Below are 26,402 nucleotides of genomic sequence, written 5' to 3'. Positions count from 1 at the left end.
TCCCCCCCATATATTGCCTAACTTTAAATGGATTTGTGGCTTTGGTAATGTTCTGAAGAAGCCACTCTACTCTCTTCTCCATTCAGCACATCCCATTATTACTGGAGCAGCAGAGACACAGTGGCACAAAGGTAAAGTACTGCCTGAGAAGAGCAGCTTGAGAATGGCTACGATTGATGAACAGATAAACACAAATATGATTGTCTGCCTTTAAGAAGGAACAGTCACACACTCATTAGGGCAGTGAGAACCATGATACCATTGTTAAAACAGCCCTGCTTTAAGCAGACAACCATAGCACCTTAGCTCATCTTTTAAAAGAGAAGCTGAAGGAAGCCATCAAAAGGAAAGCAAGCAAAAACCTGACTTTCACCGTGCAGGCTGCTCTGAAGGCTCCTCAGGCAGGAAAGGCTAAATACAGCTGCCCTGAATTCAGAATTTGGTGTCCTTCTCAAACCAGAGCAGGTCTTACTATACTACACAGCAGTAGTTACTTGAGGCCTCTTCAGCTTCAGCCAGGCGAGAGCAGGGGAGATGGCAGATTACTCCCCAGCCCTTCCTTGCAAAAGGATAATGTCTACAGCTTTCCTACCAAAAGCAGTGGGCATGAGTGTGGCATTCCTTGACTGGAAAGCAGTCCCACAGACACTAAGGGAAACAACTATGCAGAAACAAGTTTCAAAAGGACAACAAAAGACAATTTTTCTGGCACCTCCCTGAGAACCTAATAAATAAAAGTAAAAAGCCTGAACATCTCAGCTTCTATTTATTTGTGGCAACAAATCAGGCACCAGTGATGGTAGGAGACTCGCCCTGTAGGTTAAGATCTCCTCTGTTCTTTTTTGTAGACTGTCCAAAGCAATCCAGGACCTCTGTCACATCAGCAGCTCCCCACTGAGCAGGGGTGATGCTTTAGGAGTGCAGAATCAGCAAAAGGGATCCCCTCCCATTTCCCCCCGTCCCTCCTCTCTGCTGATAGTATCACAGGAGAAGAAGGTATCTCTAGAGAAATGGGGACGTTGCCAGTATCAGTACATTTACATTTAACTCAATAACAGACACACAAAGCTACTCTAGCTTGGCATAAAGCAACATTTTTTACATGAAGGCAACAGCAATTAGCCTGACTTATGCTTTGTGTAAATCCCCCAAACCCCCTTTATTCCTTACTTAAATAAATGAATCATTGAGCCAATGAGAAGTTGCTTCATTTCAGACATCTTTTATCCCCTCCTGGCCCTTCTTTTCCCCTATGAAAAATAAGAAATTGAGGCAGCTCTGATTTGATATCAGAATTATCTTTTCTTCCAACCTCTTCTCTGCAACATGGTGAGTTGCAAGGTGGCTGTCTTCTGGAAGAATTGGCCATTTTCCTTTGGTTTTCTTCCACTCATTCCTGGAAGAACTGCGATAGGAGAATGACATCAGTTTGTCACCAAACTCCATACTCACCTCCTGTGGCTTCGCTCTTTAAAATTCCTACAATCTCTTTGTGAAATGGCAAACTCCCAAAGATCTGTATGCTGCTCAGTTTTTCCAAGGTTCAGCAAAATGAAGCTCTTTGTAGCTCACATTTGTAACTGTTATGACCTGAACAAACACCTTTCAGGGAGAATTTGGGCAAGGCACGAACTGTGCTGCAGGGCTGTCAGCTTTTATACGCTCTTTCAGTGATTCAGAATAAGACAACAGAATCAAGCCTATTGGTTGATTAGTCATGTATTTATTAGTGGTTTTAACATGCAAAACTAGTATAACAATTATAGAAGTTAGAAAAAAAATATAGCACTGAAAAAAGTATTCATGCAGAATGAGGCTTCTACTTGAACTATCCTCCACAATCACCAGTTAGTTGATTTGTCCCAATATTTATAGTTCATCATCGCAACTGCCAAAACTGGCAACCACCAGGATTGTTGTCTCAATTAAGGACAGTAAACAGATTGCCCCATTTTTTTTTAATGAAAAAATCTAAAATGTAATACTTCACAGTTTAACATGTTTATTCATTTAAACGAGCTAAAAAATAGTGGTGTGACATCTGCTTGAGAGACACTGGTACCTAACATTTTGGCTGTCTCCCCACCGATTTGGTTGTGATTAAGAGGGGATAAAAGAAAGAGTAGAGGATTCTGTCAATTAAATGCATTGATGAACTACAAAAAATATTTTTCCACTCCTGGAAAAGTGTAGAAATACATCTACAAAAGAATGCATTACAGCAAACTAAGAGGATGATGGGGAAAACTGTTGCAAAATATCTGTCGGCTCTTTCAGGGAAGAATATTGTAAGCACAAGATCACAGACAATCTTTGCCAGTTTATTCATCTCATGGCTTCATTTCCCAAAGTGCAGGCATAATCCACTACAAAATCTTTTAAGAAGCAGTTCCAACATCAAATTTCTGCTGTCTTATTGATGTGCCATATTGTTATTTTCTTAGTCATAAGCACCACTAATTATTATGCTACTGTAAGTAAAACTTGAAATGCGATCAAGATCTGTAGTATCCTGTTTGTTGGCACCCTAACTTGCCTAGTCTGCATTTCAAGTACAGTCCTTTACTGAGAATTGTCCTGAATGCATTTGACCTTCACCAACTGGCTCTGTGTGCCTTATAGGCACAATCCCGTATCAGCAAAATGAATCATCACTCTACCAGGAGCTGCTAGCAACATTTTACTCCCTGAAAGGGCAGCATTCAAATCTTGGCCCTAAGTCAGCAGCTAAGCTTCTTCCATGGTAGCAATTTTCATGGAAATGGGATGAGTGGTTTTGTAAGGCTTTCACTGTGCCTTCATTTAGTAGGGTTGTTTAAAAACTGTTTGTTTTCAAACACAACTTGTTAGGTCAACTACTCTAGATGACACCAAACAGATGAGTTTGCTCACATTGCGTATGTTCGCAGTTACATGTTGCAGCATCATCTCACAGTCTACGTGTCATCCCTGCTACAGCTGTCTGATGCACGGAAGGAGCTATGACAGATCCTGAATCACATGGTGTCTGTAAGATATGCAACAGTGAACTTTAAATAAAGTGTTCTTCAGGAAAAGTTTAAATACATCTCTAGGGTCCATTAGGGAAATGCTTAACATGCCTCCTAAGCTTCCAGTAAAATATATTTATGGACTCTAGGAAATAGAGTTAAAGCCTTTCCTTGGCAATGTTCACCAGCAGCACTAGTAAAACTACTATACTGAGGCTTCTGTCCTGAGATGGTCTACATGCTGGTTCTGCTCTTGTAGGATCAAAGGGAAAAGGAAAACCGCTGAGGAAAGATTTACTGAGCAAAATCACTGCTGGAAGACTGTTGTGCCTTCCTAGCCAGAGACTATTCCAGGTGGGACATCCACTCCGACCCACAGCATGAGGACTCGGTACAGGCATCTCCTCCACAACCTCTGCTGGAAAGAAATTCAGTTTACTCCACAAGCAGAGGGCAACAACAATACTGACATCTACCCTTTCCCCAGAGGCGAATATCCTTGAAAAAACCTGCTCTGTTTACACAGCAGCCCTGGCTTAACAGTTTGATCAGCAATCTTTGAAACAAGCGTATAGATGTATTACTTTTATAATAAAGTCAATCTGTCTGAAGTTGATGGGAGCTACACAGAACAACTTTGTCTTCACAAAGAGATGTGCTCTATTGGTATTGGGTAGGATGCCAAGGGAAGTTCTCTTGATTGTCTTTTAAGTATTCATAGGCTACACTTAGTTTTAATATGAATTTAGGGGCTAGAAGTGCCTAGAATAATCCAGATATTCTAAAAGTGGTGAGTATCACTGCTCACATTTGAATATTGTGCTGTTCAGATTGCTTTAATGTCCTTTCAAATGTATATATAATTCAGTGTGACACATCCAACATTAATAAGAGCACAAAAATAGTAAAAATACATTTATTATTAAAATAGACACTGAGCAACTCATACAAAGATAGGTGGTCCAAAACCCAAGAAGCATTCAATCTCAGATATAATTAAGGGCAAAATAAGCCACATGTTTGCAAGATTAAAATCAGTCTCTACTTAAAATATCAGGCATGGACAATGTAGCGCTCCAGAAAGCAGAAATAATTTCAGGTCAGATTCTGATTTTCCCTGGGAGTAAATCAGTTGTAATTTCAGTGAACTCAGGGGAATCATAAATTAGTAAGCTCAGAATCGGACCTCATTGCTAATACTGTTGTGCTTGTGCCTTTTAGAAAACCAAGGATGAATAATGTGATGAAAAATGGGAGCTTTTAGCTTTAAAAAACTATTGACATAGTCCCATTAGAAATTTTTGTACCGATAAGAGAAAAAGTGTATTTGTTGCAATATTTGCCATGTATTCCTATGTACACTGAACAGAAGTCTATCTAGTTTATCTAAGTAAAAGGAAATTTTCTTGTTACATAAGAATATCTTTCATGTAAATAAAAAGGCCTAATCTAAATGAAGCCAACAGACAAACTGCAAACTATGGCACTTGTGGGCAATATGGACTCATAAGCCACAAATCAGGGAAGCTGCTTCAGTCACACATATACACGCTTTGGATTTTGTCTATGAGTCATAATTATGGGAAATGCAATCTTCCTGTTCTAGAAACTACATATTCATAAATTTGACAGTAAGAATAGCTTGCTTTTTAATGTAACTGATGCAGAAAGCAGGTTACAAAACAATCTGCATGAATGGGATAACGACACATCTTTCTCAGGCCACACATCACCCAGAGAGCTATGTGCAGACACTAAGAAAGCAATCCTTCCAGCATTTTATGGAACAAGAAAACTGCTCATGCAAAGTAACAGGAGAGGTCTGCAGCTTCTTATGACATGTGCTGTGGCACCAGTGAAGTGAAAGGCATGTCACATCCAAGGAGACAGCTTGTGATATGCTTTTCCCTCCACTGAAAGTCGGGCCATGTGTCAGATAATGCTTCACCATAAAAGCAACATGTTGCTAAGCGTTCGCTCATGTGTGCAAGTATTAGTGGACTGTAAGTCATATGAATGCATAAATGTTAGGATTTTGTGTCTGTAACAGTCATAATTAGAAAATGAGAAATATTTGCACGTGTATGTTTATGCTTCTATTTCATATTCTTCTCGGAAGACTGTTGTACTCTGAATTTCTAGAGGAGTTGTTTTGCATTGCATAAAGTGAGTGAGGTGTACGACAGATAAGAAGTGGGTCCTTGGAGACTCATAATGTATATGTTCATAGTTACTGTATAGTTTAAAAATTAACTGTATTGATCTAAGTTCCGTAAGTGGTGATAATGGGACTGTGTCAATTTAAAATAAATATATTTTCCATTATAATATTTGCTATGATTTGTATCCCTTTGTCTTCAAAATCACTGTGAGAAATCTTAGTCAGGCATTTCTGGAACAAGTCACTAAATATCTCAGTTGCAACTAAACCTATCATTCAGCCCTGAAATTGGTATCAAAGATAAAGCCAAGCTAGTTTGATAATAGAATTTCAGAATCATGATAACTTTTCTGGAAGCCAATCTGCCTAACTTCCTTGCCACGTTCAGCACCAATGACTCTATGCTTTTCTTGGTATCAAAGTGAATCCAAACTAGAGAAAGACTGGCCACATTTTTAAAAGGATCAAAATGGAACCTTTACAACCACAAGCTCAGTTATATGCCAAACCCGAAACAGAACAGGATAAAGCTAGAATTTTACAGCTCCCTGCAGCTGCTTTGACATACCAACTTCTTCAAGTGGCTTGTGGTTATCAAAGGGATCAGAAATGTTATCTACAGTGCATATTGTGAAAGGTACATTGCAAGAACTGAAGGATGTCATGGGGCCAAGATTTGCCCAATTATTAGTATGCATGAAAAAAAAGTTTTCTGAATACTTACAACTTCTCACATTAGTGTGATGATTAAAATCATTGTATAACTGAAAAGCAATTTTTTTACAACATCCCCCTAACAGGTAGAGCAAGTTGATATCACAACCAGCAGGAAGAGTATAATTAAAATACGATTTTGACTTTATATTAATAATAGAGCAATACACTAATTAAAACCAACATCGACTGAACTTTCTATTTACACTAGTTCAGACAGCACAGGAGGCAAAGAACTGTGTTTCAGAGGCATACGCGAATGTTAGAGCTTCTGTCATCCAGGTGCCATTTCTGACAGAACACATGTGTGCTGAACAGTTGGCAAAAGAATGAAAAAGATTACTGCAGATATATGGGCACACAGAATCTGGGATGACATAAAATTAAGTCCATATAGGAGGTGACAGACTGCTTCTAAAAAGATATTTTTTCCTACAGTTTCTTCCATCTTTGTGCGTGTGCACACATGCACAAGAAAGATTAAAAGGGAGGGAAAGGATGAGGGGTTTTTGATATATTTTAAATACAAATGAAGAAAAGACTTTTTATTTGGTATTTCTGCTTTCTTTTGGGAAAGGAAAAGGAACTTAATTTGGCTATTAGGAAGCTTTGATTCCTAAACTTAGTCAAGGCAGACTCTCCTCCTGTGAAGTCAGCATCAATACCCATGATAATAATAGCACCTGTCTTTTGACTTCAAAGTTCTCTGCCTGAGAAAAAATAATGTAAACAATAAACTTCATGTATTGTACTGCTGCTCCTGGCTTTGGTGGTAACCAAATACACTTGCCGGGCATGAGTGTTCTCTTATTTTGGAGATCTGGAATGTGAAAGTGACTGACGTATTGGAAAACTTTCTTATGAATTTGGACTGCAAGAAATGGCATCATTTACTGTCTCACAGTGAAGAGACTGTGTGTTCCTATGTAGTTTTGTTCAAGCTGAAGAAATCTTGGTGATAGATTCATTGCATCTGCTAGTTTTCATCTGGATCCAGATCAAGGTCAACTTCATTGGAAATGTTAAGATAAAAGAAAGCGTAGAAAGCCAACAAAAATACCAGTATAGCTGCAAGGACAAGGGCAACTTCCTGTAGAAATAAGAAAAAAACCAACAAAAAACAACCTGTTAGAAATAGTACCATATTTTCAGATAAATCAGGAATAAATATTATTTCCATTCTATAATGCACATCAAAAGAACATCTGACATATATAATTGCATAAGGCATTGATACTTAAATGATTTCTTCTTTGTGATTACCATTTTGGAATATTATAAAATCCATTCGCTTAATAAAGATTTTGGTGAGTCTGGTATACTGCCAGAAATAGGATATTTGGCTTAAAGATCTTTGGTCTGACCTAGAAATAGGAGCTTTATGTCCTTTTATTATGCTATTCCTTCTTTTTGAAAAGAAAAGACAGAATTCACAAACCACAGTTTTGAACACAAATTTAGTTACGAATTTACACTGTGAATTTTGATGTTTTCTAGCAATATGTTACTGCTTTTTGCCAACAAATTTGTAATTTTTTAATGAAGCAAACACAGTATGGTGGAAGTCAATGAAAATTGCTACCTCTACCTCCCAACCTCCTGGCATGCATTACAATATGGAGCTACAAAATCCTTCAGAATTGGATGAAACTTTTCTTCCTTTCCCTCTGCAATAAGGCAAAAAGCACAACAATTTGCACTTGCACTTGCCTCTCTTCCCATATAATATTGCAACTCGCTGCATCTTCCTTAATTAACATAAAAGAGTCTTCCAAAGTATACATGATTTATAGCAGCTTTCAGAAGCAGAAAAATGTTTTTGTACTACACGTCATACTCATTATGTGACTGCCTATCATCATATTCTATCTTAAGGCTGGACTCTGTTAAGCTCCAACTTTAGATCTCACATATAATAAATCATAGTATGATCATCCTCTTTATAACACTACTTCTTTCAAAGTCCCAGTATTTCACATTTTTAAGTTTTTATTTTCCTGGAAAGCACAGCACACTTCCTATAGTGTTGACTCTCATTTTGCTAGACAATGAAAGAAATATAAATTTGAGAAAAATCCTTATGTTCCTTCAGCTCACAGAAAGTGCCACTTCCACAGCTAACAACATGCACTGCTTCATTCCTTATCATCATGATGTATTTTAAAAATCATGCACTGAGGTGCTCAAAAGGAACAGGTTAGTTTTTACCCCCCCAAACCGTTTTCCCTCCACAAAAAGAAGCAACAACCTCCCCTCTGTATCTCAGCTGCATGTTAACCTACAAACCATCTGCATCAGAACAATCCAGCTGTATACTTAAAAGGAGAGAAGAAAAACAGTTCAGTGACTTTATAACAACTAATCTGAATTGGTACAGAAGATGCCACATCGAATCTACTCTGCCAGTGGGACTGAAAGGAGATGGCTACACCGCTCCTAGACAATCGGACACCCTTTACTGTCCAAGGAGAGAACGTGACCCTCTTTGGTGTAAGATTCATTGTGTCCTCTAAAAGAGGTCAGATGGATTCTTCCTAAAAATGACTATTTCTCCCCGTAGACTAGAAGGGGAGTGGAGGTGATATCTCTGGTGCGGAGACCTGCACTGGAGGACAAATTCCATCTAGTATGTCTAGATTGGTGGTGGCTTTGTGACCAACTTTGTGTGCCCACTGCCATGAAGGAGTTAAAGCTGTGTTAGCTTCATTTTTTGAAGTCTAGCCCATAATCTGGCATTCTTCTATAGAACAGCATTTCATTTGCATTTACATGAATGCATTATATAGTTTATCAGAATGTTGGATCAATAATTCAACATATGCCATCTAATAAACTTTGAAATACTACTGCCTAGTTGGCGTATGCTCTATAGGAGTCTTTGTTCTATAGAAACCTTTGCTTTACATTTTATATGGATGCTTAATTGAGATGTACTTTAAATTTATTTTACCACATTAAAATTGCTCCTGTAAATTTGCTGAGGCTGTTTGCTACAGATTTCAACTACGTTTTCCTCTTAGAATTATATCATCCTCTGAACCTCATCCTCCTGATTTCATATGATTTGATTAAAAAAAAGAAAGTACATCTAATTCACTAATATATTAAAGGAAAGTGATTTTTGCTTTGTTGCCGTTGCAACACGTCAGTATCTCACAAAAGGGCATGGCAGCATCAGACAGGTTTCATTTATTTCCTTGTATCCACAGCTGTGCTCCCAGACCCATCTGGCCACACAGCTACTAATCTTAAAAGGATGTAATAAACAAGTGACATACAACTGCAAGCTCCATCTGCTCAGGAGAGTGGACAACAAAACCGTACAATGCAGGCACCGTTCACACTTGACACAGAGAGCAAATTCATTCAAGTATTAAAAAGTTTTTTCCCTTGTTTGGATGCCACGCTTGCCACGCTTTCTGCTTTACAATAGGTTCACCTTTCCTCCCGCTTCTCCCCAGTCTCCCTTATGAAGCGCTGTGGTAGCAGCCGCAAAATTTGGGGAATGTTTGCATTAAAGATTTGTTTTCTAGAAGTGGAACTGGGAAAATCTGGATTTTTATTCTCAGGCTGCCCAGTAACCGCTTTGACGGGAGGAGTTCTTTAATTCCTCTGCTTAAGTTTTACAGTGAATAACACTGAGATAACAATACTACTTCGCTCACACAGGCATTAGGAACCGGGTGGCTGGATCAGTATTTATTAACCCTGGGAATGAAAAGCCTTATTGAAATTCCAGGTTTGAGAATTATGCAAGAACCTTAATTTTGAGTTACTGAAGAAGGCAGAGTAACAAAAATCTAAAATAAACAGCCTAACAAAGGACACCTGGCTCTCAGCTAGGGACATGCAATCTCTTAAGAAATGCATCCAGTTTATGAACTTTTATGAACATAAATTTTGCAATATAAATAGCAAATGCAATCCTACACCACTATACCGCCTTTGCAACAACAGTATATATTGTCATTTTAATTTGTTTTATACTTATCAGACTTTGTATTTTAAGCCATGCATAGAAATGAAATGTTAAAATACTCCCCACTTGGCATATATAGCTCCTGTTCTCTTGCATTTTATGGATCATCCCCACCATCCCTCTTCAAAATCCATTTACTCAGAGGATTTCAGCATGAATAATTAACCAGTATAGAAAAAGTCCTATAGAAATAAAGTTAAAATGATCACAGGGCTTTTTCTCCTTTTTTTCTTTTATAACATGGTACAGAACGCTAGGAAATAACATCCCTGCTCTCAAATCCCAAAGTACAGTCAAAGAAGCCTTTAAAAGGAACAGAATTTTCTATTATATTTTCATATATTTAGAATAATGTCTGTAGAACCCTACTGATTTCAGCTTGGTTAAGTTTTCAGAAACTTTTCCATAAAGGAAACACATGCCATTACAGCATAACGTTGATTTAATTCTCCTATCGGTTTTTGTCAGTTTTATGTCTCTCATGCCAAAATACTTGGATAATGTCCTCAGATTCACCCTGATGGAGAAAGTTGCAGAGTTAGGATCTAAACAAGTTTAATCAGGAAATGAAAAAATTAGGGTTAGGAAAAATGTTGGCTATAACAACACAAATCTGGACACTGCGAATGGCAGCATCGTATCCTACACATATAGAGAAATACCACACTTTCAGGAAATTTCGGATTTTTTACATATTTTTTATTGTCCTCCAAACAGAATCGTACTATTTTTATCTGAAAACTAGGTGAAAGAGTATCACAAATTGCTGTCTTTGAAATGCTAAACTATCCCTAGCTATTTCTGAAAAGAGATGAAAAGAAAATCATGCTGACCAAGGATACCTGTAGAAATAAAACAAACATACGTGGACTTGACTATCAACCTTTTTATCCCATATAATTTCTAACTAGAAGACTTTATCTGGACATTCACTGTGACCATTTTTTAGCGTTTCAACAAAATGATATTTAAAAATGGATGTTTACTTCCTTAATGCAGGTTATTCTACATCTAATACAAGGTAACAAAAGTAATTTATTAACTTTTGTCAGTAATTTTTGTGTTATAAATTTTTATTGTAAAAATTTCAGATGGAACAAAGATCATTATTGTCTCAAATGAGAACAAGGTACTATTACAGAATCATCTAAAAGGCCTGGCTATATGATCACAAAGCAACAGGATTCATTTTAATATAGCTAAATGCAAGATCATATATACAGGTATCAAAGATGTAGATAGTACTTACAAAGTGGAGGACTCTGCCTTGAAAAACTGTGACTCTGAAAAGGTCTTTGGATTTAAGGGGTAACCACTCCCTCAGTGTGATCTCTGGACGTGCAAAGGTGGAGAGATTTCCAGTAGGGAGATGACTGGCATTTATTTTATCATAGAGAAGAATGAGAGGTAGTTTGGTTACAGCATATAACTATATATGCCATACACCTGTATTTAAGTAAGGCTCTTCACAGTGTGGCATCCTTTCAAGGTCCAGCTGTGGTTAGATAAGCTCAGTCTTGAAATAAGATGCCATTTCCTAGGAGCAAGAATGACTGAACATCCCAGGTACCTCTTGGGGAAAATATGGACTTCCGTGGCTGTGAGTCTTTTACGGTCAGATCTCTCAAAAAAAAGTATATTTTTATTTAGCTATTGGAAAGAATACTTCAACTTGGGCTGGTATGAAAAGGAGGTTCTGGCTGCCAGCCTTCGAGCTGGCAAACTCAGCCCCCCAGACTGCTTCAGGAACCCAAGAAGACTGGGATTACTTACATGGTCAGTGCTATATTCTGAACCCCTGAGTTGTTAAAAGATTGTTAAAACTAATGGCACCTCATGCTTTAGTGCTTCAGACTTTTCTATATAGGATCAAAAGAAGTTTCCTTCTTTTTCAGGAATTTTTCCTCCAATTGTATTGATTTCATTTCTGGGATTTGAGGTTTTGTTATTATCAACTATCCTTTGAAGTGTTAGAGATTGGTCATAAGTAGAGACCAAAGCCTGAAAAAGATGGACTACTGCTTTGAGATGGTACAGAAAATCCTCCTAAGCTCCTGCTTGGTGCATCTTGTTCACGTGCTCAAACCACCACGATTACTGTACTTACGTGTACAGGTCAGGCCAGGGTCAAATGGGAGCAATCTGATTTTGTTTTTCCCTTTGTACGTTTTTTTTTTTCCCTTCCCTTCCATTTCAAGGTCAGGGATCAAAGTCTGACTACTGGGATCACTAGGAATATCACACTTAGTTCACTGGCGGCACATTAAGCTGCCCTGCTCTTTATGTGAGGCACATAAGCTGGTTTGAAGACCCAATATTTTGGCCATTATAAAGTGCCTGGACTTCCAGAAAGTATTTGGATGAAATTTTATGATTTGTAACATATAGAAGGGCAGATCAAATGATCTAATAGTCCCTTGTGGCCTTAATTTCTGCAAAGCTATGAAACTATATTCCCAACTTATCTTGGCAAATGTAGTTCACTAACTTAGCAGATTCTGAACAGCGTGAAATCAGAGACTACCCTTTGCCAAAGTACATTAGGAATGTCTTGTTATCTATTCATACATAACTTGTTCCAGATGAGATGAACTCTTAATAGTGAGCTAGCTAGCTACACAATAGATTAAGTAGATATGCAAGAGAATGACAGACAGTAAGCTCTCTCTTTTTTAGGCAACATTTTTTCTTTAGCTCAATCAATGTACTACGTTGCTAATAATTCTCTATGGAGTGGTATTCTGCAGTTGATTATGTCTTTGCAAGTGGGTGTAAAATACTACTGTTCAGATTTGTGTCTACCTTTCAACAAGAGAGAAAACTTCATCATCTGTCCCATGGACCACTGATTTATTCGTGCAGTCTGTGAAAAAAATCTCTCCCCAAGAACTCCCATTGCTTTTGGACTCTGCATACCAAACCCCAGCTACCTGGGGCTGAGCTCCCACATTCCTCAAACCATTTGCTGCTTGCCACCCTCCTGCTGGCAGCTCTTCCTCACCCACCCGCGAGCAGAGTTAGCATCGATGGTGCAGACCCCTCGCTGCTCCACCTGGTAAGGATGAGCAGGTGGGCTTCCACCAGCACGAGCCCCCCACGGCGGGGGACAACCTACCAACTATACAGAGAAGGTTCAAAGGCTCCCTTTTTGGTACTGCTACAAAGACTTTTGTCTTATCCAAACACCAGGAGACATACAGCATACTGCTTTCTCTCAGAGTTGTTTCTCCAAGACGGGGTCCTGCTTTTCCAAGAGACCCCATATATTTTGGCACTGTCTGCGTTAGTGTCACATACACAAACAGAGCCAGCACAACAGCTCTGCTACAAAATTTAATTTTTAAACACATTTAAAGAGCAAATATTACACACCAAATACTAGCATGGTCACCCTGCCTGAACTAACTTTTGATAGTTATTAGTACTTAGCTGCTTCTCTGACATTATCAACACGGATACAATCTCTCATTGGGGAAATTAAAAAGTACTAAATGCCAGTGACTGAAAGAAACTTTGTTACTTTAAACCTTGCATTAAAATGACAAGGCAATCAAAGTTTGACAAGACAAGCTAATTAGTATGCCAGCGATGAAATGTGAAGGATCTCCAGGGGATTGGTTCTGAAAAGTTTTATGTCATTTATAGGGCCTTTTTTTTAAGCAAATGTTGTCAGTTTTCATGGTGAAATACACAACAGTTGAATTTCATTATCTTCATAGAAATTAAGGACTAAAATCCCTTCACTGTTTTCCAGTCCTCTTCTTTTTTTTCCCCTAAATACTACACCAAGTCTTAGTTTACAGCCAGGAATATAAGCTCTTCTGGACAATAGTGCAAAACAACTCTAGACATATCAATGAGCACTAAAAACCCTATCATTTTAAGTGGCAGTATGGTACTTATTGTGTTAGGTATTTCACAGAATTATAAAAATATTCTTCTTTCCCAGAGAGCTTGTACTTTTACATGCAAGATAAGGATATCCCTCCTCTACAATATTTTTATTAACTGCAACTTAGCTTTTTATAAGAAAATGTTAATATATTTTGAAACACTGCATACTGTAGCATGTACTGAAACCTGGATATAAAAGTAAAATATATGGTAAATACACATATTTATGTGTTTTCTCAAAGTTTTACAAGAACTTTGGACATTTCTGTATAAAGTGCTGCCTGTTTATTACATTGCACTGTAGTTACACCACTTTTTTCTTCCTCAACACTGAAGTTAGTCAACTGTCAGAGCACAGAATTGGGGCCTACATCATATAAAAAGACTAAAATCCCAGCCTTTGGAAGGTGAATCATGTCACTTATCACCATCAGAAAACTTTGTTAATATGAAGTGACAACTGTGACGATACCTTCCCAAAGGAAGAGCTCAGGCACACTCAAAAGCTCTGAATATTAGGACACAGTTAAAGGAATGCACACGCAAGCCTCAAAATAGTTTCACCAAGGTACATAACCTGATGGGACCTCAACTCTGCTGACTATTCTGGCAGCCACAGGCACGAGGAGCAGTTTAACACCCTGCTGTCAACGCTGAGCAGGAGACTTCAAGAAATTCTTATTTCAAAATTTATCCAGAAGACAACAGAGGAGTATCTGGGACAGGTGTGGAGGATGAATGTAAGAAGATTGCTCTTGGACACCTGGAGGAACTTAACAACGGACTGAGCCAAACAAGCCCTGCCTGAGAGAGGGGGAGAGGTACCAGGGCTTCACAGCTAAGCAGCCTCTCTGGGGGTAGGGGGGGTGATTTCCCTGCAGATGCTCCAGGCACATCCACTGCCCACGGCGAAGCTCTGCTGAACTGGAGGGATAGAGCAGGGTGAAGAGTTGTCACCGCGAGACGGGAAGAGGTGTGCAATTTTACTCTGAGACATTAAATATGCCTCGTTTCCGCGCTGAGCGCTGCAGGGTCTGTCAGCAGAAGTGCAGAGTTTTATTCTACCGGGATTGCCCATATTCTGGTAGAAGTATTGTAACATTTAGTAAGCCTGAGGTTGTTGGCATTAAGCAGGTTCAGTGAGAAGGATGCATACAAAGGCCCTGCTTTCCTTCCCCCACAAGCACATTCCCGGAGGGAAAGGTGCCCAACTTACTTTCCCTTTTGCTTCAGCTCTGTCAGCTTTTCTCAGCAATTAGGGAGCAAAGCAAATGACTGTGATCTGTTTGAGGATGATCCAGAGTCATATTTTAAGGTCCAAGCATGCAAAAAATATTACAGCCACAAGACAGTATTTTAAAGAATTTCCTTCTTTTTTTTTTAAAGGCAGAGGCAGAATTGCAAACCCGAGCCATTGCATACTGCAAATAGCAGAACCCCAGAAACACAACAACCCATGACCTGGAGAGCATGTGTGTGCCTTAATGGCAAAACTCATTCTTACCTAGAAGTCAGCTGGTGTTCTGCTATAACCTTCATTATACATATGATTACACATATGCTTTCCTATTCCCCCTCATTTTTAAGTAAGAATTACTTAAGAAAATGAGGAAAAGGTTCATTTTTTTCTCACTTATGAAAGACATGCAAAAAACTTGCACATTTTAAAAGAACTAGGCTGTACAGTAGAAGTCTCCAAGTAGAACATCACTTCTAAAAGGTCATGTCATTGAAAGTAAAATGAAAAGTAAAATTTAATAAGAAAGGAAGGAAAAAACATTGAACTCAAAAGGTTAATAATCTATCCTTTAAACAAAAAAGGCAATCTACTTTTTCTCATTAAAACCTGACACACAGCACTAACTGAGGAGATTATGTTGTGAAAACATACTGCATCGCACGGTAATGCTTGATCGAGATCAGCAATCAGGAGCAAAAAGAAAGCACTGTTTCGTGATTATAATAGCAAATTCTGGAAGACAACCAAATACATCATCTGGCAGCTCAACAGCTGTTACAGCTTGGTAGTAATACCTTGGCATTTGCTATAAGCTATAACTTGAAAAAATTGATTTCTCATCTGCCAGAAACAAGAAAATGTTCTCCTTTTAACATTTCTGAAGTTTCTTTCACTAGAATACCCAGGTATTTGACCCATTTTTTTATTTTGCTTGGTTTTTTACCCTTACTAATTCTGTATTGATCTGATTAAAAAGTAAGTTTTTAGGGAAAAATACTGGATACAACTTAAATAAACAATGTGCATTCAGATGAATCCTGTTTTGATGACACACCAGGTAGTAGACAGCACAAAATATCCCTAATTGTCCTCCTTGCTCATATTCACAGCTGTGAGCAAATAGTCGTTATTATACTCCATACCTGCCTGAAAAAGGGACATTTCCAAAATAAAGTTCTGTACCTTTCCCTGTGTTTTGCTGTTAGTTAAGACTTCTTTTTCCAAGTCAGAGGCAGTATACAAGGATGTAGACCAAGATAATAATGACAAGAATTTACAATACTTAACAAACCCAGTCTTTAAATTACTCCTGGATATAGGATAGGAAGAGGAAGAAGAAAGATGTTTATTGCAATTTTTAGAACTATATGAAATTGTTAAAGCATTTGTTCTGCGTGTAGAGAGGCTCCCTGAAAATATCAACTTTCTAAGCATACAGTACTTTACTGACCTTAAAGTAAGTCTGCATCATAACAAGAACAGGGACTACTTAAAATCTTTTAGCATTTCAACTATTCTAGTTATTTTAGGGTTAAGTAAAAGCAATCCATCATAAATATTTTAGATTCTGGCATTCCACTTAGATTTTGAAGTGTCATAAACAATATCTCTCAGAAATCAATATTCACACAGTACATCTGTGGGGAAAAGAAAACAACATATACACAAAGGTGGTATGAGCTATCAAATAGATCTCTACCTTTACGCCTAGTGCAGTTTTCTTGGCCTCTGCTTTTAATCTTGTAGCTCTTAACATAGGCCTGGTTTTCTTATAATCTTGTTTTCCTAGAGTAGAAAAGCACATTTAATGAAAATGATGCAAAAAGATTATAAAGAATGTCAGCAATTATTTCAGTTGAAAAGTCAGATCTAACATTTTTTAAAACATCCCACAGTCCAGCACTTTAAACAGGAGCTACTCTGTAAAACGGGCTTAATCCATGGAACAACGGTCCTTAACACAGACAATGATAGCAACCAGCAAGAGCTGACAAATCAGCGTAGAACCTATTACTCCGGAGGGACATCAAAATACACATACAGATAGCCATCCACTAGTACAATATTTATTAAATTTTTCAGTAAGCATCAGAAAGCAAGTAAGTAGATTAAAGGTGGATGACGTTTTTCCCTCACATTTCAATCAAAACAAAATTTTCATTATAATTTTTGTTGGTTAGTCATCTCTAATGCATATATAAATGTGTAATACATGACATTATGGTGAGTGTAAATGTTTCATCATTCTGAACTGGAACATTATTTGAAAGTATCAGAACTCAGAGACATGCAGGTCAGTCCAAGTAAGCGCTAATAAAACCACTGCTTCACACCACCTGCTTGTAGAAACGTGTTACACAGAACCTTCTAGAAGTGCCTTAGACGGACTTTTTAAAAGTTACAGGGACTATCTCTTGCAGCCACAAAGAGTGCAGCCAAGTGCATGATTACTATGAGTCCACATGAACTGAGTTCAGCAAAGGACATGCAAGTACTTAAGAATGGTTAAATCATTTATCTCAACTTAATAATAAAGCATAAAACACTTGATATCTCTCAGGGACATTTTTGCTGTCTGAAGGGCCCGTTACTGCTGTGCTATGTACCATTAACCATAGCTTCTTTAAGTCAACAGAAGTCAAAGTACAGATAGAGTCACAAAAGGAGGAGAAGGAAAAGAGGATTCTGTGAAGAAACTACTCAGAGGGGTAAAGCCTCAGTACAACCACTTTGGCTTTTCAAAAAAGTCCCCCTCCCTGCCCCCCCCAATGCATACATGCCTTTTTGTCCTTCTTGCCTATTTCCAAAGCTGAGCTACAATGCTTAAAGCAGAAATGTTTGGCCATTTTTAAAACACTAATTTTACATAGTTGTACATTAGCTTTCATTATTGCTCCATTCAAATAATTTAACCTTTCCTCTAAAGCTGTGCCCAGTAGTTTTGCGTATGCAACACCCCTATTTGTTCAACCAGATGTGATCTTACATTCATAATCAATAGTACGATCTTCTCATTTTATGGTCACCTTCAAAACTGGGATATCATAGTGCAGTGGTGAAATTCTGAAACATGAATGGGAAAAGAAAGGTCTTCTCCAGTGATATACTGGATTCATGAAAACACACCTCTGCCTTTGTCTACTTTTTCTATCGCTCTGCTCATATTCAATACAAAGCTCCTCTCTGTAGCATATTGTGGATGCTGAACTTGTGTTACGAATTTGCTTTCATTGTATGATCTCTCTTCAATCCTAGGGATTATATATTGTGAAGGTCTCTGTATTACCCTTTGGTCAGATATCATTCATAAAAGACTTGAAATAACTTAGAAAATACTCAATGACAAAAGGAAAAATAACTGAAACCATGTCTATTGGAAAAAAAAAAAAGAGCAGCATATATCCAAGGAACCTTCTTAAAGGACGGAGTGAAGAAAAGATGACAGAATGACTATTTCTGTCTGATGTTCCAATATATTAATCCAGTCAATGTATCTCAGTTGCAGGACAGGACCACTGCAGCATTATTCTTCAGAAGTCAATAATATCTGATAATAGGATGCATCAGGAGTACAGTAATTTTTTTGAACAGTTAGGGAAAGAATTGCAGGAACCACCAAAATCGCTAAGACATGAGATGAAGCCAGCCAGAAAGAGAACGTGTTTCTTCTCCCTTAAGTACTGCAGTCGTACGTTTGCTATGAAATAGTTAAAGAGCTGTCAGAATTTCTGTTATAAATGGCAGGAGTTTATAACTCATAAAAATTCACTCCAGGCTGAAATTTGGCATAGATATACCCCAGCCTTGAATTTTTTTGTTTGTTTGTTGGGAGCCAACTTTCAATAAAGTGATGCAGCTGTTCTTACTTACTTGTGAACAAACTATAGAACTTTATCCATCTGAGATGTTTTAAGCATGAAAAATACCTTTGTTTAGAAGTATATAACTGACAAGGACTAAGTTCAATTTCAGTTCTCATAATTCAGGCTTGCTGCTCTCCCGTCTGGGGTAAATAAAGCAGGACAGCCAGAGGTTTGGCTTCCAGTGACGCAATGGCACTAGATAATGAAAACTAGAAAGCTTTGTAAGGCCCACCAGGAATGGGAAACAAGTCAGCTACCGAAACCCACATCCCCTTCCTCACATTGCCCATTCTCCGTCCTCCTCTGCCAGGCTCAACTGTGAAGGTGACACGAGCAGGGGTAAATATTGCACAGCAGACCCAGTCTGTGAACTACATCTACCAGCACAACCCAAGTCCATTCCTAGAGAAAGGAAAGCATACTGGTGTTCCTTCCCTTGGTTTCAGGTGCTCTGCTACTCTTTATTCCAGTATCGTGGCTGCGGCTAAGACTGGATTCTACTTATCTAGAGAATACTTCCAGATTTATATTAAATCTGATATGAACAACTAACCCCCCTGTATAACAAATAGGCTATTTTAATAATTACTGTAGAGCTGGTAGTTCTCCAAATCTATGCACCTGCCATTAATTTACCACTCTCCTTGCTAGATGTGATAGCCAAAAGGGGAAAAAAAAAAAAGGTAGGGAAACAGTCTGAGTCCACCAAGTGCAAAAGTTTAAAAAGGGCATCTGTGGAGTTCTTTGTAATGAAAACCAGATTCAGCAATTGTACTAAAAGACTCTTAAAACATCTGAACTTTCTGAGGCCTTGGGAAAGACATCTGCACTACAGGACTATAAAGAACTATGAAATGCAAAGCCCCTACCATGTGAATACTGATCATTACCACCTGGAAAACAAGCGGAAATAAATAATACAGGCTCCTTACTTTCTTTAGGGCCTGCAAATTCAACCAGTTGGAATACATATATTCACACTCCCAATGTCTTCTAGTTTTAGCTCACTTATCCTGCAAGCTTTCTTGTACATTTATCTGTCAGAATCATCAGCTTAAGCTGTTTCTTCTTCCCAGGAAGTGACCATCAACGCCAGTTAAGACGGACTTATCAGAGCCCCATTTGCCTGCTTTACCCAATGTCTATTCAAGACACTGAGTTTTCCTGAGGGAATGTATGAAGGTGTGAAGAAGCAGCCAAAAAGACAGAATCGGAAAATTGGAAAATTTCCAGACCAAATCTTACTTTTTGCATCACTTAAGCAAAATTCTTTCCTCTTCTACTTCTTGTTATTGTTATCAATTCATCATCTTATCTCTTATCTCAAACTCCAGTGCCAGCTTTCCTTAACTTTTTTTATAACTACCCCAATTTCCTTTTTTTTTTTAAACAAATTTGCCACTTCTTTCTTTACAACTTTTCCCAAGTCCATCACTTTCTTTCCATTTTTAAGGCCAAAGAACTAGTCCACAATAAGGCAACTTTTTCTTACTGACTACAGCCATCATCTCTCTGCTTGTCCTGCCTCCTGCCAGTCCCTCCCAAGACCAGCTGCAAAGATCGTCCACACTTCCATTTGAGTGCTTGAAGTTGCCTTTGCCCTTTGGAAGCTCTCCAGAGCTCACCTTTCATCCCCCCACTTCCCTCGATCCTTCTGGCACAGTTTTTTCCACTCCTTTAGTGGCAAAGGGACCTGAGTAGCAGCTGAACTGAGTTGTGCCCTGTTCACAGGTCCTGCTTGGAAAACTTTCCACAGGTAGAAATGAAGACTATTCTGCTAGCTGTAGGATTAGAAAAGGGTAAAGATAAGGGTGAAAACCAGGGATTTTTTCAGCCACTAAACACAGCTGTATTGTGAAAAATGCCAAAGTGTCTCCCTCAGAGTGAATATTAGGGATTCATACAATATGCAACATGAATTTGTTTCTCCTCATGAAACTAGGATTAAAAATCTACAGATTTCACAAGAATTTTTGTGATTTATCTCTACTCACAAGGGAAATTGAGATCCCATATATTTTCTGTTCAATAACTTTAATAACAGATTAGAGATAACCTGATCTTGTATATTCAGTACTCTTTTTAATTAAACCTCCAATGACACCATGATTAATGCAAAACTTAAACTAAATAATACATATAAGCTAGACAAGTTCATTAAGTTCTGGGTGACCATTTGCTTTTTTAGTCTACAGAAATAATGTGACTTATCAGGTAGTGTGCATAACACTGTACTTTTGCATACATACCAAACGCTGTTATACATGTGACTGAGAATGCAACATGCCGAGCACTATATTTAAGAAAACTGACTACGTTTAAGATTTTGTTTAAGGATGCTGCTATTTAAGATACAACCCAAAAAAATCTATAGAATAACTTCACGAGAAAAAAAATTAGATTCCCAACCCTTCTAGATATTTACTCTTTCATTCTAACAATAGCTCATTACTGGAATTGAATAACAGACTAAAGACTGCCTCTCTGCTTTTCAATTCATCAGGCTTAAGCAGAAACAGGACTGCATCTTTGGCCTTTGTTGATGCTGCTGTCCAAGCTTATTATCATATGAATATCTAGTTATTGTTTTATAAATGTTCACATTTCGGGAGCTCCCTGCTTTCTTTTCTCTCAGTAGACTTTACAATATCCACCTTCATTATCATCATGTGGCAGCATTGCTCTTCGCCTGCATTTGCTACTTTAAAAATTAATGCACTGCTATTTTCTGAATACTGTACTGCGTAAGCTGCTTATGAGTACATTATGCTATCAAGCAAGCACATGCAGAAAAGCTTCCTAAACTGTTATTCTTTCAATGAAAATACAGCTGGTTCTGCTTCAAAGGCACTTCTTTTCACCTGCAAATGGACTTGCTCCTACACTTATTCCTCAATTCATTGTCTTTTATTTGTGTCTGCAAATCTTTAATTGCCTTTAATTAGAAAAAAGTAAATTCAGTGCTTTAATCTTGCAAATACATTCAATCATAATTCTGTCTGGGATGAATACCAAGTTCTATTCACTGACTGATCTTTATAACAAAGGTATATAAATTTATTGTCCGTTTATATAGACCACACCAATTAAGCCACAATGGAAAAGCAAATAGATAAGAGTCAAAATATTTGAAATGAGAAATGTGCAATCTAAATTTAATTACTCAGACAAATTATTTGAAGATGAGTTATTTACAGCATGCCAAAAAACCTGACAGATAGTAAAATTTGCTAATCAACATTACAGATTTAAAATTCCTTTCAACACTTTCACTATAATTCATAACAACCAACAAACTGCTGTCCTGAATCTTTCTGTGCTGGTGTTATAGTCATAATCAAAACATTAGTAAGACATTTTCCATACAGTAGCAATCCATTTCATATGTTAAAGTATTGTTTAAGGTGTAATAAAACTACAACTACTGTGCAAATTTTAGTTACCAGTAGTACTTTAACTAAAGTACATTAATGTAACTGATGCCGAAACCCATATTAAAATGTATACGCAGCTAATTAGAAACTAGAGACAGACTGTGGCAAGCTCTACTGTCAAACTGGAAGTGTGAAATCACACACCTACTTAAGCTGAAATCAGCGTTCTTATGATTATTGATCTGAATTAGCGAAGATTCCAGGAACCCTCCACAAAACCCCTCAGAACAAGTCCTCCAGTCTTTTCAGGTTTTCCACAGTCTGACTTCGAGCATCCCCTCCTCTTCCCTGCTGTAACAGGGGGAAGGGAAAAGTTAGATCTCGCTGGCAGGGCCAATGGTCCAAGACGGAGGAAGGCTCAGTCACACCATCCTCCACAACCTCCTTACGTGCAACACATAGAAGGTCACAGCCATTGCACCTGACTTCAGTTTTAGGTGATTGCTTGTTTGGGTCTCTCTTTACTTCCCATAGAGAGACTTCTCCAAAGAGTGAGTGACAGCACTCTAGGACAGCCTCAAGTGCTCCCTGGCAGTGCCTATTTTACTGTCACCAACAACAGAGAGACCCTAGAGATGTTCAGCACCCAAGTCAGGTGGGTTGGTTTCACCTCTAAGGTTAAGCAGAATGAATCTGAGCCAAGGAAACTAGATCTAAAGGACAAGTGGAGAAGAAGAACTGGTTTCCTACATGATTTTGTCTGGACTCCTGGGACATTTGCGGATATGGCCAAATTACCTTTGAAGTAATTATCTTAAGTATTACTAGTACTATAGAGAGAACATCACAGGGCCACGAAGGGACTGTAAAATGTATCTAAAATCACAGCTTGAATTCCACCCTTGCTCAGCTATGCCATGGTGGTTCCCAAGCTGGTTAGCTGTGTCTGTACTACAGAGCCACTGTTGTGAAGGTGTACCACAATTATCACACTGCTTCTTCAGAACTGTTCCTGTGTACCAGCTGTGGCCCCTGGGGCTTTAAGCTGCAGTCTCATAAGATAGTTTAGGTTAGGAAGGGATTTGCGGAGGTCATCTGGTCCAACCCTCCACTCAGAACAGAGCCAACTTCTAAACTGGATCCAACCTGAAAGTTAGCTCCAGTTGCTCAGAGCTAGTCTAGCTGAGCTTGTCTAGCTGAGTTCTGAGTATTTCCAAAGATGGAGATTCCACAACCTCTCCAAGCAACTTTTTCCAACATTTGACCATCCTTCCGGTAAAAACATTTTTCTCCTACCTAATGGGAATTTCCATGTTCTAATTTGCCTCTTGTCCTATCATTGTGCACCTTTGAGAAAAGTTAGGCTTCACCCTGTCTGTAGCCTCCTATTAAACATTTGCAGACAGCAATAACATCTCAGCTGAGCCTTCTCTCCTTAGAGCTGAACAAACCAGCTCTCTCAGCCTCTCCTTGTACATCCTGTGCTTAGACGGTCATCCTGGCCCTTCACTGGACTCGCTCGAGTATGTCCATGTCCTCCTCCTAGTTTTCTTGAAGATGGGCACGGCATTTGCCTTTATCCAATCACCAGGGAACACTTCCCTGGAACCAGCTAAATGGCTGACAGTTCAGGGAGAATTTGGCCATAAAATCACGTTGTCTGAAATACCTTAATGTAACTATAGTAATGTAACTAAAGTGCACAAAAGGAATTCAGCAGGGTCTGTAAACAGCAAGTCAATGGACTAAAAAGTTCAAATCAGTTTGTGCTTTCAACAATTCCATAACTTTAGAGTAGTTTAGTTTTTAATAGGAGGGAAGACAAGTATTTTTTTTTTTTCTATGTGCCCTGGGACTCCTCAAAACTGGGCTCTACCATCTCATACACAGTAGCAGAATTTTTCTTTAAGTGACTTTATTAATGCCAGCAAGTTAGGTGTCTGGCATGGGGAAAGAAGTGTTTTCTCAAGTGCTTTGTAACATCACCCAGATCCATAAAGGCACCTAGGCACTTAGCTTCTAAGGTGCATGTACAGAAGTATATGATTAAATATCTCTGAGAGATTTTAAACCAGTCACTGTATATTAATTGAGTAACAGAATTTCAACCCAGTGAAACTCTCTGAAACTCTCCTGACACATGACAAATCTTAAGCATGCATGCCTCATCCGTAACACTGTAACTCTAAAACTGGAAATAACTATTTATTTAGGAAGTTAAAGGAACCTCAGGAAAACAAAATTCCACAGGAAATTTCAGGCCCAACCTCAGTTAAAATCAGACAGCAAATCACACATCAGTAACAGTGTTACGTTTAAGCATTGGCAACAGAACTCTAGCTCACATCTATGGAAACAAGACCAAGCTCTCAACTATTTATTATGGGTTTTTTGTGCTCTTAGTGTCACTCAGACATATTCAATGACCATTCTTTTCCTGAGAAGCAGAAGTGAGATTTTCTTATTTTTAATTGCTGTGATTCTAAATGGAGTTTTTGGAGTCTTAGGTTAACACAAACATTTTGATATGTCTTATACCTACTCAAGAGTATGTCTGTACTCAGAAAAGGCATGAAAACCCCCCACAGCCTCTCTCTATTTTATTCAGGTTTAATGGCAGCTCAAATCACTGACCATTTTTCAATCTTGAGAGACGGAACAGCTTGACACTAATAATACATTTGCAAAAGACACATCATCATTTAACACAACATTAAGTGCTCAGGGACAACTTTCTACCGTAGACACAATGTGCTCTGAGCTCAGGGTTGACATTTAATGCTACAAAGATAATCCAACCAGCCATTCATGAGGGGTAAATTAATTTTCAAGCAACTGTATTTCAGCTTTAAGCCAACAAGAAGGGTGCATTAAAATGAATAAGATCCTTTCATGCTGCATGCAAGATTAAAAAAAAAACAACACCAAAATATAAAGCATTCTTAAGTATACCAAAATATACCCATTTAATTATTGCTATCTTTCCCTGATTCCAAAACAGAAGTCTGGTAATATTTGTTAAATATAATATTCTGACTACAAACAGAATCCCTTAGAAAATCCCTCAGAATTTGCTACGATTTGCCATGAAAAGCAGCATTTCATTAAAGAAATGCTTTACAATTAAAAATTGTATTAGACATTTGTTGATTGTAATGAGTAATTAAGAACATATTTAAATTGGCACCTTTTCTGATACTTCTTTTAAAGAGTATTTTAAAAATCTATATAAGCAATTAAGAAAAATTCAGAAAACAGGTTATCAATAATGGACAAAACAAAAAATAACATCAATACTTTAAATCAGCTAATTAGTCAGGTGATTTCATTGTTTTCAGTACCTGTAGAATATACTCAATTAACTGCAAGACCATAATAAAAGATCTGAAGAACAGCACTAAAAATATTGATGCTTCCTAGATACTATTTGATGGGCAGTCTTTTTTCACACATTTCTATGCTAAATGATCTTTTACAATCTTTTGCTCAAGCCCAACAGGTTCATGCCTACAGCCATTAAAAAGTAATAGCTCCATGTAAAAGGAGTATCTTCAACACACATGATGGCAGTTCTTCAATTAACCTTTCCAACAATCTTCTTAACATTTCCTACTCAGACAACTATGAAAACATTAAATACCTTTCTTAAAAATAAGTTAACACAACTAATTTGAAACAGATCACTGGGTGGGTGTCTCGCTTCTTTTCTTCTCCACCTACATAATGTATACATGCATTGATGTGCACATGTAGTTTTCAGCACATTTTTATTACTTTGCTATGGAACAACTACTAGCAGTTGCACTTTTATATAAACAACCATGTTTTAGTATAAATTCTGAAAATGAGAAAAGCAAAACAAAAATACTACTGCTTAGGAGTGAAGTACCTACCATTAATGCAATTAAAAGCCATATTTTTATCAAACATTTGATTAGATGACTTTCGGACAATGGGAACTATCGTACTATTTCTTTGATGATGAAAGGTGTGAAAAAGGCAGCGTAAGGCATGGTAAGAGGGACACACAGCACACAAAGAGTCTTTCTGCCTTTGTGAGACATACTGCACCCACCTCCGATTTGGCTTACACTGATTTTATTAACTTTGTTGGCTGCAGATAGAGGAAAATGTGATATACCCCGAAATAAGTGGAAACAGACTTATGGTAAGAGCTTTCTAGGAGG

The 26,402-nt window shown here is 38.0% G+C and overlaps 1 protein-coding gene across 1 annotated transcript in view; it reads right to left on the bottom strand.

Annotated features, from left to right (window-relative positions):
- Positions 1-6,415: 6,415 nt before the first annotated feature.
- TRIQK (triple QxxK/R motif containing) overlaps positions 6,416-26,402 on the bottom strand; it is a 57,864-nt gene continuing 37,877 nt past the window's right edge. Inside the window, exons 3-4 of the mRNA XM_010561992.1 lie at positions 16,678-16,763; positions 6,416-6,955 (exon numbers count right to left, since the gene is read on the bottom strand). Of these exons, the coding sequence (XP_010560294.1) occupies positions 6,842-6,955; positions 16,678-16,763 (200 nt within the window). The 3' untranslated portion in view covers positions 6,416-6,841. The remainder of the gene's footprint in view (positions 6,956-16,677; positions 16,764-26,402) is intronic.

The sequence above is a fragment of the Haliaeetus leucocephalus genome, unplaced genomic scaffold (assembly GCF_000737465.1).
Source record: "Haliaeetus leucocephalus isolate CR32 unplaced genomic scaffold, Haliaeetus_leucocephalus-4.0 Scaffold152, whole genome shotgun sequence".
Taxonomy (NCBI): Eukaryota; Metazoa; Chordata; class Aves; order Accipitriformes; family Accipitridae; genus Haliaeetus; species Haliaeetus leucocephalus.
This window is presented reverse-complemented; position numbering and strand designations above follow the sequence as displayed.